General features: G+C 45.9%; 1 protein-coding gene across 18 annotated transcripts; it reads left to right on the top strand.

Annotated features, from left to right (window-relative positions):
• The first annotated feature begins 229 nt into the window (after positions 1 to 229).
• On the top strand, positions 230 to 19,206 carry EXOC7 (exocyst complex component 7). Of its 18 annotated transcripts, XM_015879584.3 has the most exons (22): positions 230 to 383; positions 595 to 660; positions 1,404 to 1,588; positions 1,718 to 1,823; positions 2,220 to 2,442; positions 3,921 to 4,088; positions 5,085 to 5,096; positions 8,681 to 8,773; positions 9,775 to 9,843; positions 11,113 to 11,258; positions 11,571 to 11,723; positions 12,144 to 12,242; positions 12,809 to 12,871; positions 13,196 to 13,262; positions 14,862 to 14,900; positions 15,941 to 16,006; positions 16,683 to 16,803; positions 17,193 to 17,288; positions 17,597 to 17,660; positions 18,175 to 18,216; positions 18,387 to 18,520; positions 18,956 to 19,206. In XM_015879584.3, exons 1-22 carry the CDS (start codon positions 324 to 326, stop codon positions 19,056 to 19,058), a joined length of 2,175 nt encoding a protein of 724 aa, XP_015735070.1. In that variant the 5' UTR covers positions 230 to 323; the 3' UTR covers positions 19,059 to 19,206. The 18 variants fall into 18 exon arrangements, 15 of the variants coding, with proteins under 15 accessions (XP_015735070.1, XP_015735072.1, XP_015735074.1 ...); XM_015879586.3 differs by lacking the exon at positions 14,862 to 14,900; XM_015879588.3 differs by lacking the exon at positions 9,775 to 9,843.
• The last annotated feature ends 249 nt before the right edge of the window (positions 19,207 to 19,455 follow it).

Below are 19,455 nucleotides of genomic sequence, written 5' to 3' on the forward strand. Positions count from 1 at the left end.
CAGTGCACTGGAGTCACTCTGCACATCCATCCCGGCAGATAAAGGGTGCCATATTAGGACACACCACGCCCCTCCCAAGATGGCGGCGCAGCCTGTACGCCACACCCAATGTGGCGGCCAATAATGCGCATGCGTGTTACGCCCTCAATCATCCTTCCGGTTCCTCCATGCCGGAAGCAGATCTCTAGATGGCACTTTGTATTTCTGCGCATGCGCAATGTGCCTTGCCGCACCCAAAATGGCGGCGCGGTGGTGGCCGGCCGGAAGTGAGTTGTGGTAGCGGGGTTTGTGTGTGGAGCGCGGCCCTGGCGCCTCGCAGCACCATGATCCCAACAGAGGAGATGTCGGCCCGCAGGAGGGAGATCGAGGACAAGCTGAAGCAGGTGGGGCTGGGCTGGGGTCAGTGCTTGGAGCTGGGGCTGGGCCTGGGCCTGCGGCTATCAGGGGCCTGTTATGTCTCCTCAGGGTTCATGGTTGTCTGTGTGCGGCCTACCCGCTGCTGGGGCATGGTGGCTTTATTTGTGCTCATTTGGTGTTTAGTGAGTTCAATGCTCGGTGGTCTGAAGTAAAAACTGCTTTTTATCCTGATTGTAGGAAGAAGAAACGCTGTCCTTTATCAAAGAGAGCCTTGAGAAGAGCGACCAGCTCACAAAGAACATGGTGAGGAGCTCCTGGAGGTGCAGCCTTAATGTTGGGGCAGGGGCTGTTCATCCTTAGGTAGACTCATGTTTAAGGGTGGTGTTGTACTTGTCTGAGCAATACAGAGTAATAAATCACTTGCTTTTACACCCCACAGGCTGGTTTCCAACCCATACTTTCCCTCCTTGGGAGGTGTGGGTGCAAAGCAAAGGCTTCATGTCCTTACAGTCTGTCCTTTCTCTTCTTGAAAGAGCTGCATTTTGACCCAGGAGAGATGATGTGAAGTCACCCTCTGTGGGCTTATTTTCCACAGTTCAGAAGTGACAGACCCTTTTAAAAGCCAAATACTTGCAATGTAAAAGGACATTAATGCCACAATGTGCCTTTGTGTTGTCTCTGTTTTACATCTTAGTATTATGGAGCAAAGTGGCTGCCAGGTTGTTTTTATTGATCTCTTTTATCTAAGGCACCTCCAGGCATTTCCAGTGGCTTTGTTTCTTGCTATCAAGTCAAGTTTTGCTCTTCCTTAGTGTTGTTTTGCATGCTTTACAAACGTAAGGATGGTCTATCTTTGACAGCAGGTGACCTGTATTGTAATTATTCATTATTCATTAGGACATAGAAAGTTTAAACAGCCTGCCTTAAGGGGCCATGGAACAGAAGTGGGGCCTGAAGGTGCCTAATTGCCCTATTCTAGCTACTAACCTGTAGTGTGAATTCATGTGGAGGGATGTCCTCAACTCTTTTTCTCTCTTGACATGTAGGTTTCTATCCTTTCCTCCTTTGAAAGTCGTTTGATGAAGCTGGAGAACTCGATCATCCCTGTCCATAAACAGACAGAGAATCTACAGCGCTTGCAGGAGAACGTGGAAAAAACCTTGTCCTGCTTGGATCATGTCATTAGTTACTACCATGTGGCAAAGGACACAGAGAAGATCATAAAGGAAGGGTGAGTTTGGTAGCTAGGTCTTGCTGGGGTGCTTCATCCTGTCCATTCTTGGGGCAGAAGTAGGCATTGACTCCACACACTTTGTCTTTTTCTTCTTCTGATCCTTTTTATTTTTGCTTTTATTTTTAGCCCCACTGGGAGGCTGGAGGAGTACTTGAATTGCATGGACAAAATCCAGAAAGCAGTGGAATACTTCCAGGACAACAATCCAGACAGCCCCGAGCTGAACCGTGTGGTAGGTCGCAGGTCTGGAAGCTTGCATGGGTAAGATAGGAACAGCCATAACCCTGCCACTTACCCTCTTGTAGTGAGAGGCTGGTGGGCTTGCTGCCTGATAAAGAATGTGTTTGGGCACAGCTGAAGAAATGATTGCTTTGGTTTCTGTCCTAGCCCGACAGCAATTTTGCTTGGTGATATTTTGTTCTTTTCATGCTTTATATACTGAGCAACTCCCAGGCATTTCCATATGTAACTAAGTCATTAAAAGTCTCTTAGCTACAGGCACTGGAGTTTGAAGCATGCAGTACTTGACAGTGATTAGAAACGCTGCAGAAAGTGCAATCTCATGCAGAAAGACTTGTGAGTGACTGATTACAACAACCCTGTTCTGTCCTCTGCTGGTTTGTGCCAGAAATCCCTCTTTGAGAGGGGAAAAGAGTCCTTGGAATCAGAGTTCCGCAGCTTGATGACGCGACACACCAAGCCTGTCCCACCCATCCTCATCCTGGACCTGATCAGTGGAGATGATGAAATGGACACACAGGAGGAGATGGCACTGGAGCACCTCCCAGAGAGCGTCCTGCACGATGTCATCCGTATCTCTGGCTGGCTGGTGGAAAATGGCAGGAATCAAGGTGGGCAGAGCTGCGTGGTGTTCCCTTGTAGTTTTGTATTGAGTCAGTGCTCTCCACTGGTCATCACTTGAGGGCCTGAGGGCAGGGTGTTGGAGCTGCAATCCTCTAGTGCTCAGATATCACAAATGTGCAAGGAACGATGACTTTCTCCCTCTTGTGAACGATTAATGAGGAAACCATTTTTAATTAAACATGACCAAAGAGGGCTATAAAAGCAGCACAAAAATATTTTCTTCAGTCAATATATCTCTTTTCTGTTTTGCAGCATCAGAGTTTACCTGCATCCTTATATTCTATTACTGACTTTTCCTTTGGTTTGGAATGACTTAGTGGACCTGTTACAGGAAGGCTGTTCTTTAACATACATGCAGCTACTAGAGCTACCCCCACTGCAATGATTTAATTCTGAGTGGGGATTACTGTGCCAAGCAAGTGTGACAAACAGCCTTAAAAGCTGCTTAAGAATTTTTCCATGATGAAAGGAAGCAACTGAAGTATATATGGCTCATTCTCATTAGTCAGTTTATATTCTGCTTTCAGACAGTGAACCCCCCCCCCCCATTTAATCTCTGTGGGCTGTGAAACCTGAGAATTATTTGAGGTTTTTCATGCTGGCAATAGAGTGCTTGAATTGATTTCATAGTGTCTTGCACAAACATCTCCCATCAGTTCCAAAATTGATGCACTCTTGGTTGTGGCATGCAGTTACTCTTGGGTGTGGTGGGAGGGTCTGAGTGAATACAGCAGAAAATAGGAGATTTTTTCCAGCTTTCATTTATCAGCAGGACAGCAGCTGAGCCTGAAGCGTGTGCAGGTGGTTTGCATGCTGGAGTCAAATGCAAGAGACTCTTGAGGAGTGGGTTCTGAGGGACCTGGGCTGGAGAGGAGGCACGTTTAAGGTGTGGTGGTGACATGGAGAAGGAAAGGGGACGGAGATGGAGGAAGAGTAAACAGGATGGAAAGGGAGAGCACTCTACTGAATGTGGGGTTAATTGGCTTGTCCTCTTAAGTGTACCTCTGCAAGAAAGGTCTGGAAGTGATGTGGTTGGGTCTGGTTTGAGAGATGTGATGGAACACTCTGTGGCTTCTTGGTTGTAAAGTCAACCTTAGAGCTGTGTCGGGACAAGAAGGCTTCCCTATGGGAATGGAGGATTCGCAGGGATTGCCTGGGTTCCATTCAGGTTTTACCATCTCTGAGTTATCTGTCTGTTTCAGCTTCTCCATTATGAGATAGAGAGACAACTGCCTCCTCTGTACTGTTGTTGCTTTTGCTATTGAGTCTATTTGTATTTTAGTTTCTGGATTTAGAGTTGTTGGATTTGATATTCTAGGAGGGGAAAAGCCCTTATTTAGTTTCCCACATCAATGCCATAAAAGTCCCTTTCAGGCTACGGTGTTTCAGCAGCAATTTTTTTCTCTTTTTTGTCACATAGTGTTTCCTGATTGCTTATAATCCTGCTTCTACTTTGTCTCCTTAGATTTCATGACAGTGTACTTTCAAATCCGTTCTGTCCAGCTCGACCGCTCCATCAAGGGGCTGAAAGACCACTTCCGTAAGAACAGCTCTTCTACAGGGGTCCCGTATTCCCCTGCCATTCAGAACAAAAGGAAGGACACTCCCACCAAAAAGCCAATCAAGAGACCAGGTGAGTCTCTGAATGTGGGATCTCTGTGCAGTGTATCATCTTGCCTGGGTGTTTGACACACCTGTGCAGGACCTCTTGCTGCTGAAGTAGATTCTGTGCAGTTTCCAGGCCGGAGGAGAAATGGGATTTCAGAACTAAGCACCTCTTCTCTGCCATGGATTCAATACTGAGATTATAGACCTTATCTCTGTTTCCTCAAGTAATTGGGTCTATTCTCTTCACACTGCCCAGAGGTGGGGTGGGCTCTGTATACAGGGAAAGAACAGGCTGTTACTTTAACAAAGGAGGTCAGTAAAAAGAGACCTGCGAGAGAAGGAAATGAATGTGATTTGAGAACATTTGTCCTCAGCCTTGGAACATGGAATATCTCTGTGTTACAGCAAAATGGAAAACTCAGACCTGATAAAGCATATTGCTTTGATCACTAGCAAATTATTACCGTGCTGTAGGAAGCTGAGAATTCATCAGGAGCTGAGGCAGAGATCTGTAGGCAGGTGGCTACAGATCCAAAGTCATACTCAGCCTATCTGTGGCTCTTGAGTTATTCTGCCTGCCCTCATAATGGAGTTTTACTGTGTTCTCTGTAGCTGATGAGGCTGATCACTCCTGTGTACTTCTCCAGCTGGAGTTTGGTGCTGGGGTTCTGGGCTCTGAAATATGCCATCTAGTGGGAGCGTTGCTGGGAGGGACAGGAAAAGCTGGCACATGCCTCCTATGGCAGAGCAGTGATGCTGTGCCTGTGTCTGTCCCAGCACCTTGTTATCTCCAGAGTAAATAGGGATGGAAGTCAGAAAAGAGTGGACTGCTGTGGGTTTGTTTGGGAAAGAACTCTCTCCCAGCCCAGTATTGTTGCCATGTTGTGCAAACACTTCCCATGGGTTCAGCAAAACAAGAAATATGGATAGGGAATGGGAATAGATGGGGTGGGGAGAGAGAGGAAGAAATATCCATTTTAATTGTGTTGTGTTTATTTTTATAATCCCGATGTGAATGCAGTCCTCATCCCAGGTAATGTATGTCTATGTGCGTGTGTGTGCTGACCCTGGTGCTCGCTTTCTTCACTTCTGAACGGAGAGGTTTTGTTGGACCTCTTTGTGCTAAAGCAGAGGGTGTGCCTGGGATATTTAGAGAGGGAAACCTGCCTGCAGAAGTCTCTACATCCAAAGATCTCCCATCTAGTGCTTCTAAATCAATCTGTGCCATTGCTGCCATGCCCTGGAGCTGTTCCTGAGAGCTGATGTGTGAGTTGCAGTTGGTGAATGCAGCCAGCATTTTACCACACTTGACTTTCCTATGGAGATTTAAAACTGTTCTTCAGTATATTTTTTAACGAGTCTCAAATCTTGGATGCTTACACGGAGGGAAAACAGTCCATGTAAGCTTTTGTTTGCTACAGACAAGGCCTCTCCTCCAAATTGGATGCATTTGGACAACCAAGGCTACTGAATACCTCAGCTGTAAACTTGCCAAGAGGTTTGGCTTCTTTTTGCTCTGTTTAATCACAGTTTGTGAGATGGGCCAGGTAGCAGTTGCAGAGCACAGTCTGAATGTACTCACACTGCTGACAGTGTGTGAAGGACAAGAGCATTTCAAATGATCTACTGGGGGTGTTGTCAATCTCAGGGGTCGTCTCCAGTCTTCTGTGAACAGACAGAGAAGCAGACTGTGGCTCTTGAAGAGCAGGAGTGGTTAAACCCTATACGACACCCATCTCGTATGGCACTAAATTGTAATGAAATGAAATTAGATAGTAGGGAAAGATAATCTTCAAGCTAAGGTTCCCCAGTATTTCTGCAGTTCTGTCAGCTTTCAAGGACAGCTCCTGAGGTGAAAGTCTGATCTTCTTATCATGCTGGTACATTGATTCTCTTAATAATCATATTCACCTGATGGCATTTGATTTGCCTGATTTTTAGCTTTTGTTCAATTACAGACAAATAATTTAGGTATTTTTTTTTTTTTTACTGAAACAACAGCACAGGAAGGAATGTCCCACAAAACTGTTTTAGGTGGAAGGTTTTCTCACTGTTTGAATAAGGGAGTAGATTTCCTTGATCTTCAGGGAAGAGTATCCCAGTGCACACCCCAGCGCACACTTTAACCTGTTGCAGGCGATCAATAACAAACTAAATCTGATGTTCTATAACCCTTTTTACCCACAGAGCAAAGTGGAAGGGAAGTTGCAGCTAGAGGGAAAGTGAGATATTAGGGACAGGGTAACAAGGCAGAAACTCCATGTCCTTGTATTGTGTCAGAGAGTCATCACCATTCATCACTGTTTCATTTGTTGGTATACCCTGCACTGTCTCCTCTTGTTAAAACATGCAATTAGAAGCACCTCCAGCAGTCAGATTTTTGAAGCCAAATCATCTCCTCTGAGCTGAAACTTGCCAAGTTGGGTTGGAGGAATCTCTGGCTTTTGCTATTTATTTTTATCATTTTTTAAGCAATTTGCTGGGAGCTCTTTTTCAGTTTGCTTCCTTAGCAGCTCGGTTTTACCCAGCAGCAGGGTGCTACCTGAAGACAGGCTGTGTTCAGTCTTTGTGTGGCAGAATAAAGAGACTGTTCCTGCTTCCCATATTGATCACTGCCTGGCTCGAATGTGATGCTTTCATTAGCAGTTGAAATGCCATCCCATTTGGTCTGAGAGCTGCCTAACAAGGGAAAGCAGTCGTGGAACAAAAGCATTTGTTTTGCACTAGAATGCATTAAAGGCTAATGACAACACTAAGTAAGAGGGATATGGCAGCACTGAAGTGATGCCTACAAACATTTAGGGTGTGTGTCAGTGTGTACACTGGTAATTGTGCTTATGTAAATGAAGGCAGAGGTGTTTCAACTCTCATCAGGGAGGAAACCATAGGGGTGAGCTGTGGAGAAGTGCCTTAACAGTTCCTGCCATGGGAGATCCTGCTGGCAGCAGCAGTAGTACTGTCTATTTGATTTTTAAACCAGAAACAAGGTTTCTGAACGTAGCTAGGGATGAAGTGGAAGAGTTGGGTGTGAAAAGCCTCAGGAGGCTTGGAAGGGGTGATGTCCTTCCCTCTCACTTGATTGCATGGAAGAAGCTCAGAGTGAATCCATCAGCACAAGATCGTGAGCTGTCCCACTGCCTGGTGTGGGTCTACAGTTTTCCTGCCAGCTTAATGTGGTTTACAATAAACAGGAGTACATCCATCTGTAAACAAATATGCATGTACTGTTGACACCTGGTCAGTGTGTAGGGTTAGGTTTAGGGACTGGAGAGCAAGAAAGCACAGAGCCCCAGTGTGAGGGGGGTTGCAAAGGAGCTGACAAAGGAAGATGAGGTGAGCTGTACCAGAAGGTCTCAGTGTAGGGTCCTTTTCAAGGTGACCTCAGATGGGGTGGGTGTTGGAACTGGTCAGTACCTGCACTTAGGGTTAGGTGAGACAGCGCAGTGCCCTGTGATCCTGTGCTTCAGGGCATTGCTTTGCAGTGTGCTTTTGTTTTTCCTCCAGGTTTAGCTGTCCTCAGCTTCTGGCAGTTGGAACTCATTTCCAGCCTGCACTATGTTTAACCTTTACTGGTGGATGCAGGCATTTTCTACGTCTTTGAAGTATTTATTGCTTTAAAGCACGGGAATGATTCTTAGTGTCGTTGGCAGCCCCATTTTTATTTCTTTGATCCTTTTCCATTTACACAGCCCAATTCTGTTTCATCTGGGTTTTCAATGGAGCATCCTTCTGCCTTCCTAAAGCTTTCTGTTCCCTGTTGTGTAGGCAAAGCTGAAGCTCTGCAGTGGGAGGATGTCCACGTGCTTGTGATCATTGGAGCTTGTTGCATGACCACTAACCTTTTAATGTGGAAGCAGCGCTTGGTTTTTAGTTGTCCCATTAATGCTTTTTTATGTATGCTTTTAGCTGTAAATCCAGCACCGGCTTTTGTTCAGTTCTGTCTGTTTTTTGTTTGTGTTTAAGTACAAATCTTTTAACCCACTGTTGTTGTTTTTTTCCTCATGGTTTTAATTGATTTGAGGTTCCTTTAGAAGAAGAGTGTCTTGGGGGTTAGAGTGACTTAATGCAAGTTAGACATGGGTGGGCAGCATCCATTATTCTGATCCCTGTGGTGGCTGCTGCAATTACTCTCTCAGGTCCCTGAGGTTGTCACTCTTTTATCACTTCCTGGAATGCCAGAGATCATTCCTCCTCTTGGCCGTGGGGATCTGTATTGAGCATGCTCAGAAAATACCCCTCAGAAGGGCACCTCTACCTGCAGCCTTAAGGATGAGCTGTGCTTGTGGCTCTGGGAGCAGTCAGTGCTGTGCTGGATGGGAATAGTCCATGCCACAGCTCAGGGGAGGCTCGGCTGCAAAACAGCCAAGTATATTCTGTAGCCTTGGCTGAACTTCATATCCTCCCCTGGAAGAAGGGGGGCAACCTGATAATGCCGTTATGTCAGCACGTTTGGACATGAGTTTTGGGTTCTTCACATGCTGAGCATGCTCATTGGTGCCCAGCATCCTCTTGCTGGGCCCAGGTGACAGCTGCTGGTGAAGGGCTGGTGTTCTGGGTTTGTTCTCTTTCACTCATTTTCTAGGTCTTCTTGTCTCTTCTCTCTGGCTCTGGTGACAGGCACGATCCGTAAGGCTCAGAACCTTCTGAAACAGTACTCTCAGCATGGTCTAGATGGGAAAAAGGGGGCCTCTAACCTCATTCCTATGGAAGGTAATCACAGCTCAAGCTACTTCACCTTTGAGCTTCTCTGTGTTATCAGCCTTGCTTTTCCAGGTGGGGCTTCCATTAGCCAAGTGCTTGGTGGGCAGCATCATAAGTAGAGCTATCCTTGGGGAGCTGGTACCTTGGAAGGTACTGGAAGGCCAAATTAGGTCTCTGAATTTAATGTCTAAATTTCAAAGTCTCTGTAGACATAAATGTAAATGAAGAAGAATCCTACCTTAAAGCAGTCAGTCCATCTGTGACTGTGAATGGCTGACTCTGAATGTGGCTAATGGAAGCTCTGCTCTGTTGACATCTGCCTGTGGTGTTTCTGTTCTTTTCTTTTTGCCTGGACTTTGAGACATTGAGTTTCCTAGTGACCTTTCCAAACCTGATGTAGAAGTGTCACACCACAGTGAACCCAGTGCATCATCTGTGAAGACCTACCTAAATGGTCTCCTTCCATATTCCAATCTCCTGTGCTCATAGCAATCTTATCAGAGAGGGAAGGTCATTTGCCTCAAAGCATCTGTAAGACCTTTCTAACTCCTGCTATGTATTCATTTGAAGTAGATCTCTTCAGCACCTGCACTGTAGTCTACTGAGTCCCAGACAGTGACTAGAATCACTCACTGGGGGGAAAAAATGTTCTCAGTGCTGAGCATTAGATGGACTTTGAGTTTGGTTTGTAATGGTTGTGGGTACAAATTGGACTTCTGGTGCCTACTATTCAGTTCAGAGCTTATGACTCTGAGGAGGTTCAAGCAACACCTGTGGCTCAGGAAATGACTGAACTCTCACTTCTCATCAGGTTTCAAAGGGTCTCTATTTCTACATAGCCCCATACAGGGATTTGGTTAGGTAGCTTTCCCAGGACTGTGTAGGGAAAAAAATGTCAATCAGATGAAATAAGCCCAGCTTGAAGCAGCTTCCAGCCAGTGTGAGCATCCATGCTGTAACCACCCTGGATAAATTGCGCCTTCTGTTTGTGCCGGCTGACATCTCACTAGGTCATGAGCATGATTTACGAGTTAAACACCTTTCCGATACCCTGAGCGACAAGCATGGGCCGGTTGCTGGTAAGTACCATGTTGTCACTTCATAACAAGCTGGCTAACATCCCTTCTTTTCAGCATGTTTCACAGTAGTCTCATAGCGAGTGGCTGTTCATCAACGTGGTAGTCCTGGAGCATGGGCCTTCTCTGCCTGTGAAGCTCTGGCTCGTCTCAGAGTTCACTCCTACTAATTGCACACAGCCCAAGCCCTCAAACGGGGGACCCCAGTTTTGCCTAAGCAAAGGCTGATGGCCACCGTGCTGAGGTGCTCTTTCCTGCAGGTAGCTGCTGGCTTGGTTAGTGCTGAAGTGAAGCAAACAGGGATCACATGTGGCAGGTAGTACACCATAGGCTGTGTGTAATACCACATCACATTTGCTTGTCACTTGCTGACCAGAACCTTTAAAAGATCATCCCGAGGTACCTGTCAGTGTTGCTTCTTTCTCCATCTATAGTTGCTGATGCTGCTGGCAGGAGGGAGGCAGCAGCCTGCAGCTCAGAGAAGGCCTCTCTGCATTAATTTTGCTGTTCTATAATGGTTACTATAGGAATCTGAGTTCTGCAGGATGATGTGAGTCCGTTTGTGTCTGTCCTGTTGACAAATCCAGCCAGTGGCTGGCATGAGTTGGTGTGTGCCTTTGTATCTTACTGGCACTTCTTATGCCTCCTCTATAGGTTCCTTGCTGGGTCTTGACACATTCATACTCTTTGAATTTGAATATTCACATTTGTGCGCAACATTTTGTGGCAGATACCTCACCTAACTGTGTCTGTATTCCTGCTTCATAGGTTTTAGTTGTCCTTCTGCCTGTTGTTCTCTTTAGTTACTGCCTATGGGAAGAGGCTGCCTTCCAGTACAGCCTTGATTTCCCAGAAATGTGGATGCAGTGTGGCAGTTCTTCATCTACCTGACAAATGGGGATAAGGAAGCCTAAAAATACAAGGAGGGGCGCTGAATAATTCACCTCAGACCATCCTTAGTGTAGTACTCTTTGTTCAAGCCCTTGTTTAAATTAAGTTTGCATCCCAGAAGAGTTTCAAACTTGCCTTCTGTCACGAGGCTGGGAAGAGTTGATGTTATCCTGCTGTGTCAGTTTCTTGAACCACAGATGACTCTGCATGCCTCCTCTGGGGTGTGCAGAGCTTTCCATGCACAGACCAAGGGGACAAAGCCAGCACTGCTTGTTTAAGAAGAACTGTGTGCTTTTTGTGTAACCTGAGGCCTTGGAGCGAGCAGAGCTGCTGGAAGTTCAGTGCATAATTGGTTCTCTTAAAAACATCTTGCCCTTACAGGGAGGGATGATGTGTTCGACATAGAGATCGATGCCTATATTCACTGTGTGAGTGCCTTTGTCAAACTGGCCCAGAGTGAGTACCAGCTCCTGACAGAGATCGTCCCAGAGCACCACCAGAAGAAGACTTTTGATTCCCTCATCCAGGTCAGTTGGGCCTCTTGCCTTGGTATCCCTTATAAAGAATACATACAAATTCTTTTTCCCTGCTTTTTCATTATGAGGATGTGGATTCTTCCATCTGCTGTGGATGCCCCAAGAGCACCAGCACTGTTAACGCTGTCTTCCCAGACCTGTGCTGGGAACCAGTGCGGCTGGTCATAGAGAATGTGTGCTCTGTGTCTGGGTACCACAAGTGACCCAGCAGCTAAATTTACATACTTGATGGGTTCTGAGCAGCCCCTTATGCTGCTTGGGCAGAAGCCACTGCTTACTGCTGACTGTCTGGCTTTGTTACAGGAGTCATTAGATAACTTGATCATGGAGGGCGATAACATTGTCTCAGCAGCCCGGAAAGCCATCATCCGACATGACTATTCAGCTGTGCTCACCATCTTCCCTATCCTCAAGCACCTCAAGCAGATGAAGCCAGAATTTGACCAGGTCTTGCAGGTGAGTACAATAGGAGTAAAAGCAATCGTATGACTATCACTTCCTTTGAGGAAAGCCTGCTTGGACCATGCCTTGAGGTGATCCAGGTATCAGACATGGCATCCAGGTTTAGCAGGGCTCTTTTCCATCTGATTCCAGCTGGAGCTGATGACTGATTCACCAGCCTGCTCTGTTAGGTACTGCACAAGAAGAGATACAAGAGGGAGCAAGTCCTGGTTGTTGTTAACGTCACATCATCTTCCTCTCCTGTCACACCAAAGAGTGCAGGATTTCACTCATTGTTGATTAGGGCTATCAATATTCTTTCAATATGTGATGAATGAGATCATTGGGTATGGGGGGAAAGAGAAGGATAGGTGCTGGACAAAGGGTCAGTTACTGCTCGTTTTCTTTCTCTGATCTGTTATGGGACTATTTCAGGGGACTGCAGCAGGCACAAAGAACAAACTGCCAGGGCTGATCACTTCCATGGAGACAACTGGTGCGAAGGCACTGGAAGAGTTTGCTGACAACATTAAGGTAGGATTACGTTTGCTGTTCTTTCTAGCAAGACAAATGAGTTTAGAAAGGGAGGTTTTATGAGCAGAACTCCCAGCTGAGCTTTTCACTTTCCATGAATGAGACCACCTACTCTCTGACTCTAAAGCAAGGTTCTGCTTGCTGGATTGTATTGGATGGTCAGCTGCAACTACTGAATGCTGGCTGCTGGTTTCAAATACAAGAGTCCTCCACAAGATATTCAAGTCAAATGTCAGAATTTAATCCTGCTTGAAAATAAGGGAAAATTGCCGACTTCAGAAGTTTTGGAGGACTCTGGCTAAACTGTCCCTTTATCAGGTGGGGTTTGGTCATTGCAGTGACCTTTAAGTGAGCTGAACTTTTGGTGGTCATGTCCTGAACAAAACCCCTGTGATCCTGAGCTGCCAGTGTGTACTGAGCACCAGGAGGTGGCACTGTGAGAAACAAGTATGGAAGTGTTGAGAGGCTAAATGAACAAGCATACAGCTCGCTTGCAGCAGTGGTTGTATTGTAGATGCCTTCAGTTTCCTTACGTGCTCACCATATGTTTCTTTCTTTCTTCTTAGAATGATCCAGACAAGGAATATAATATGCCAAAAGATGGGACAGTTCATGAACTCACCAGCAACGTACGTGATGATGATTTGAATCATTTGTAATCAAAAACAGCCCCTGAAAAGATTTTAGGGAGAGCAGCAGGGAAATTTCTGGTTTTAAATTAAGCTCTCTTGGTGTTAGAAGGGCAGTTAACCAGCTTCCATGGAAAAAATTAGCTGGTTGCCTATTCTAAGATGTGATGTGGTTGTGTGGGTAAAACCCAGCAACTCAAAAGAGCACAGTAATCTCTTTTTTGAAGGCTTTTGAGTAAGAAGAGATGTGTTCCTTCATGATCCTTAATAGCAGAGCATAAAAACAATTGACTCTGTTTCCTCACTTCCCTTCCTCTCTTCCAGGCCATCCTTTTCCTACAGCAATTATTGGATTTCCAGGAGACGGCAGGTGCCATGCTGGCATCTCAAGGTACATGCATGGGGTTTATTTGGGCATGCAGTTCCTGTCCCAAATCACCTGGACATGTTCCCTAAAAAGATCAAACCTCAGCGTGCACTGTGTGAACTGGTTCTCCTCCTGTCCTTTGCCTTATGGTGTGTCCTGTCCTCCAATCTGCCATGACCATATAGTTGGTTGTGTGGAGAGCTCCAGGTTGTGCAGAGCATTTCTCTGCTGGCCTTCCACATTTGCTTTTATCAGGTACTTATCAGATTGATTGATACTGTAGTGTTGAGAGAGGATGCCTTAGAAAATTAGCTCTAAATCTGACACAAAACCAATTCCCTGTGACTGTACTGAACAAGGTCCTCTTTTAGCTGTAACTGGACTACAAGGTGACTAATTACCTTCTTTCTCTGCCACGTTCTCTGGTTAGAGTACAACAGCAGTACCAAGAACAGTCTCCTCAGTGTCCAGCCACTGTCAGGTTGGGACTCCTGAGAGCTATTCATGCTCAGGTGAGAAAAGTTTTAGCTCTGCTCTTGAGGTCGCTAAAGAAACTAGTTCCAGAAGGAAGTACATATATTGAAAGCTGAGAGCACTGGCCTCGTGCAGTGATGCTGAAGATGCTGCTGCTTATCAGCTAGAGCTTGACTCTTGGTTCTGTGCAGAACAGCAGCTCTCAGCTCTGCAGTGAGCCCTTGGCCTAGACAGAGCTCATGCTTTCAGATAGGTAAGAACAGAGCAGGCTGGTGAGGTGCAGAACTGGAGCACAGCACAGTGCATGGCAAGGCTGTCCTCATTTTGAATTTCACTCTGGTTACTGAGTTTTGGTCAAGTTGTAGTTCCTGCTCAGGTGACCTGATGTCATTCTAGACAGAGCATTATCAGATCAGAGAAATTTGGGAATGTTCACTTCTGTCAATAGAGGCATCTGCTTTGGGATGGTGAATTGCACCCAAAGGTGCTTCTCTAATGACACCTTCCAGTGTCATTAGACTTCCAGTTGCTTGCACAGATGTGGATGTCTGGAGTTGAGTTTGAAATGTCTCGTAGCAATCCCAAATGATGGGAAATGCATTTTTTTTTCTGCAATGTTCCCTTCAAGTAGTAACAACAAAAGCAAAGTTTACCAGTTAAATGCAGTGACTCCAATCTGATGCTTTTACTGCCTGCAGAGCCACTCAGAGAGGCCCTATATAACCACACAGAGGTAGGGTGGGATGGTTTTATGTAGCTTCTTGGAAAGGTTACATGGGCTGTGCAGTACATTTCAAGGACCAGTAAAGTGCTGCTGTTGTGTGAGAAGGCTTTCTTTTGTCTCCAAAGTTAGCTTGAAGTGACTTGGAGTGAGGTGTCTTGCTAAATGCAAACAATGACAATACAAACCATGTCTCTAGCAGGGGAAGGAAGTTAGACTCAGCCTTTTCTCCACCATTTCCAGCTTCATTTGTGGCCTTGGAGGGATTCCTGCCTGCTCTCTTGTTTAACTGTCTGTGGCTGCTCTGTGTTAATATCTGCTTAGTTCTCAAAGGGAAGGTGGTCTCTAACCTGTGTTTTTGCACTTTGCGTTTCTTTTTCTCTCTCCTCCCTCCCCTTTTTCTCTCTGCTCTGCCTTAATCCTTTTAGTTCTTGGGGACACATACAATATTCCTTTAGATCCCAGAGGTAAGCAGACTTACCCTCACATACCCACTTATTGCCTTGGACACTTGTGATGTACGTTAATTCTTTGTTCTCTGAGAGTGATAAATAAATTAACACATAAAAGGGGAAAAAAAAAAAAAAGAGAGACACATAATTGAAAAGGGAAAAAGGGGAGGGGAGGGTAAGTAACTCTTGCCAATGAGCTGGAGAGAATAGGGCTTGTCACCTGCAGACAAAGAGGGATGCCACATGAGCTGAAACAGGCTAAAGGCACTCTCATGGCACTGAGTCTGTTTGGCATGGGTAGCAAATTGGCCCAGCTGGTGTCATGCCTTATCCCATGTGTGCTTGGTTCCTCATTGTCCAACTCCTGGCAACAGGAGCCCTGAGGCCTTTCCCAGGGGTTGCTTACTAACTCAGACCACCCGACCGAGGCTTGGCTGCCAGGCTCTCTGGTGGGGAAGGAGGAGATAGCTGCCCTGTGTGTTCCAAGCCCACAGGCCCTCAGGGGCAGAAAGCCATCCCTTTGGTGCACAGACAGAGGGACACATGCCAGCCCACAGTCACTGCTTGCCCATGAGCAGGTGTTCATGCTGGTGTGGTCTCTTGTACAGAGCCAATCAGGCCTTGTTGATGACTGTGGGGATGGCTGAAACTTTCCAGAGCTCTTTTGCTTGTTTCAGTCACTGTTGTATGCCTGCTGTTAGCAGCTCCAGCTCGTTTGCTCTCTGCCTGCACATTGCTGTTGCTTAAAACCCCGTTTTAGATGGTGGGGGGAGGATGTGCTTCTAATCAAGAAGATGGAGGGTATCCTCTGAGCACTAGGGAATGGTTTCTGCCAGGGTGCTCAGCACCTGATGCAGATGCAAGGATCATCCTCACCTTGGATAATCCACTGACAATCATCACTGAAATAGGGAGCTGATTTCACTGTTGATAGGAGCTCAGCACTAATTCCATAGCAACAGGGAAGGGGCTTGTCTGCATAGACTCAGGCTGACCACATATGCCCTCCTCTTTCCCATGGCATGTTAACTGGCTTGAGACTTTTTTCTTTCCAGAGACCAGCTCTTCAGCTAGCAGTTACAGCTCAGAGTTCAGCAGGAGGCTGCTGAGTACCTACATCTGTGAGTACACTGCAAACCTTCCCACATCTGCATGGGCTGTTTTTTCACTTGACTTCTTGGGTGAAGAGCGCTCTTCACCCTGTGTGATCTTTCTGTGTTTGAGCTGGGGTATTATTCGGAGATTGGATAGAAATAGTCAGGCTGGGTGTTTTGTCCTGTTACAATTAGACAAGACAAAGTACAATGAAGAATTTAATTTTGCTTTTATCACCAGTTGCCTTAAACTATTTTCCCACTGTTCTTTGGGCTATTAGTCCTGCTGAACTTCAGGAAGGTCTCTGTAAAATCTCAGTTTTCTGTTTAACAGTGAAAGGTTCGGATGAGTTCACAGTACTGCCCTGTGGTGATCTGTTGTAACGGTGATCAGGTCTGTCAGGTTCCCTGTGACGAACCTCTGTTGTGGTGAGGCTGGTTCTGATCACCCATATCTTGGCTGGACCTTATTCTGAGTCTGTGTTGCCATCTGCAACCAAGCACTCGTTCACTAGGAGGTTTTGGTGACCTGCTGAGGAAAGATCTGTGTAAAGCTTGTTGTACCCCTGTCTGCAAGTTTAGTTGAGGCTGTGCTATTTGCTTTGCTGTGGATTCCCAGGAACAGCTCAAAGCCCTCTTTGAATTATCAGTTACAAGAAGTCTCACTGCAAAAGTCTTCATCCTCTGTTGTTCCCTCTTTAAGGCAAAGTGCTGGGCAACTTGCAGCTTAACCTTCTTAGTAAATCCAAGGTTTATGAAGACCCAGCTTTGAGTGCCATTTTTCTGCACAACAACTACAACTACATTCTGAAATCTCTGGAGAAGTAAGTATGTAGTACTGGAGTTCATCTCTCTGAATTAGGCTGATGCTAAGTGCAGTTTTCAAACAGACTTTGGTGTATTGAGTGCATTTACCTGCATGTCTGTCCCAACTCTCCTGTACTGAATTCTTGAAGCTGCCCTTTTGAAACCTTAGCCCTATGGATAAGCATTGCATTACATAAGAGTGGGAGATGCAACCGTCAGAGATGCCTTATGTTGCAGAGAATCCTTTCCTCTTGAGAGGATTGACAGTGTTGCTTTGGAAAGCAACTTGGAGCAGCTCCTGTCACCCAGTTTGTGCATTTCAAGGTCCCTTTAGAGTAAAAAGGCACAGATCTTGCTGATAGCAGCTGGTTTGTGTGCTTCCTCATGTTTTCTGTTCTTCTTTCAGGTCTGAGCTGATCCAGTTGGTAGCTGTGACACAGAAGACAGCTGAAAGGTCTTACCGGGAGCTCATTGAACAGCAGATCCAGACCTACCAGCGCAGGTCAGGTGGCATCCCCTCTGTTCTTCCTTCAGTTTTGTCATAGTTTTTTAAGAGCTTCTTGAGAGATTCGTGGCCAACGCTGGTGGAGAGTCGGAGGGATTCACCTAAAACAGAAGCTAGTTTGAAACCAAACCCAAACATTCTGTTTCCCAGACAATTAATCTGACTTAGAAACTGGTCACTGTGGAAGGCTTTGGTGGATGCTTCATCCAGTTTGGCCTTTGGGTCATGGGTGAGAGTATAATAGCTCTGGTGAGGTATTACTAACTCCTTCTCTTTGCTCCTTTCCCATCTCATTTTGGATTCAGCTGGTTAAAGGTGACAGATTACATCTCGGAGAGAAATCTGCCTGTCTTTCAACCAGGAGTGAAGGTGAGAGGATGGATAAGGATGGTTTTTAGATGATAGAAACTGCCAGTATCTTCTCCTTGGTCATTTTCAAGAATTCCCAGAAACCTTTGTTATATCCCATACCAATATTGCTGTGTGGAATGAATACTGTGTCTGGGACAGGACAGGGAACAGCACTGCCTTGTAATCACCCCATCCATATTCACACAAGTCTTTTTAATTTCTGCCTCTAGTCTTTTCACCTGAGCAAACGCTGTTATTTTGGATTTGCAAATCTGGGCACCTTTCCTTTACAAGCAGCTCAAAGCAGAAAGAAGTCTATTTTTGTGCCTGTTCTGGGTGAAAATTACCCTCATTAAACATACTTCAGATGGAAGCCAGTTGCTGTATGTAGGGTGCACTGCTCACTGCAGCTTTTTCTCCTTGCTTTAGGAGAAGCTTGAGCTGAATGGGGTAGAATTTCACTTAAGTTGGATGGGGAATATGTGGGCAAACCGTGATGTTGGATTTTTACTGCTTTCCCTCCTTGTTGCAGCTCAAGGATAAGGAGAGGCAGATGATAAAGGAGCGCTTTAAGGTAAGGAGGCATGAGGTGGCATAAGAACATCCCATGGTTGACTGGGATAGAGAAACAGGGATCTGCCTAAGGAGGAGGCCTGTCCAATGGCGGTCACCAATGGGGGGGAAAAATACTGCAATAGAGACACAATTGCAGCTGGGACACTCACTAAGTTTTATTTTGGACAGGGCTTTAATGATGGTCTTGAGGAGCTGTGCAAGATCCAGAAAGCCTGGGCAATCCCAGATGTGGAGCAACGGGACAAAATTCGCCGGGCACAGAAAACCATTGTGAAAGAGACCTATGGTGCTTTCCTGAACAGGTGAGAACCTCTTGCAACATTGTCATCTCTTCTGTGGATTCACTGAGGTTTTTGGGGCCTAGGCTAGCCAGAGGTAAGGCACTTCGCTACTGTCCTGTCTTAGCTTTACTATCTTGCACATTGAAATGTCCCCAGGGGGAGTTCTATTAGTTGTCAGCATTTGCTTGTCACCCTGATTCCTTGCTCAGTGAGTGCAGGTGTTCTAGTTAGCACAAAGCTCTGAGCCACTTTAGATTGTTCTTGTCAACCTTGGGAGACCCATTGTAGATATCCTGTCAGATTGAAGTGGAACATGCTGGAGTGGAGCTGATTTCTCTGACAGGAAGGATACAGGTGGGAGCAGCCTCACTCAGTGCAGGCAAGAGAAGGCAAGGGTTAATGACTCTTTTGCTCTGTTCCAGTTTCTTGCTACCTGGGGGTTGTTTTCCTTTGCAGGTATAGCAATGTGCCCTTCACCAAGAACCCTGAGAAGTACATCAAATACCAGGTTGACCAGGTGGGAGAGATGATTGAAAGGCTGTTTGACACATCAGCGTAAACCTATAACTTGTACTCCTCAGCTGCCAAGTACAAGTCAGTGCTCTTTCAGCAACCTTTGTGACTCCCTTCCCCTCTCCCTTGCCCCATTGTTGTGGGCAGGGTGTTATTCTTGTATTTATCAGATTTATAAACCTGTGGAAACACAACCTCCTGTCTGTCTTTGCCTTCTTCTCTGGATACTGAGCAAATACTGAAGATGTGCACTGCAATGCTGTGTCTTGATTTAGATCTGTGTATCTTCAGGCTCCTTTATGAATACTCATACTTTGATGCACAGCAGTCCTTCCCTTTAGGACAATAAGCTGTAAGCTCCAAATAGTGTTGTCTTCTCCCCTGATGGGTTTTGGGGATCACAGTTCTGTAGGATACCAAAGGATTTTCCCATGGTTGCTCTT

Source organism: Coturnix japonica, chromosome 23, assembly GCF_054131305.1.
Source record: "Coturnix japonica strain WE chromosome 23, WE-NBRP24, whole genome shotgun sequence".
Taxonomy (NCBI): domain Eukaryota; kingdom Metazoa; phylum Chordata; class Aves; order Galliformes; family Phasianidae; genus Coturnix; species Coturnix japonica.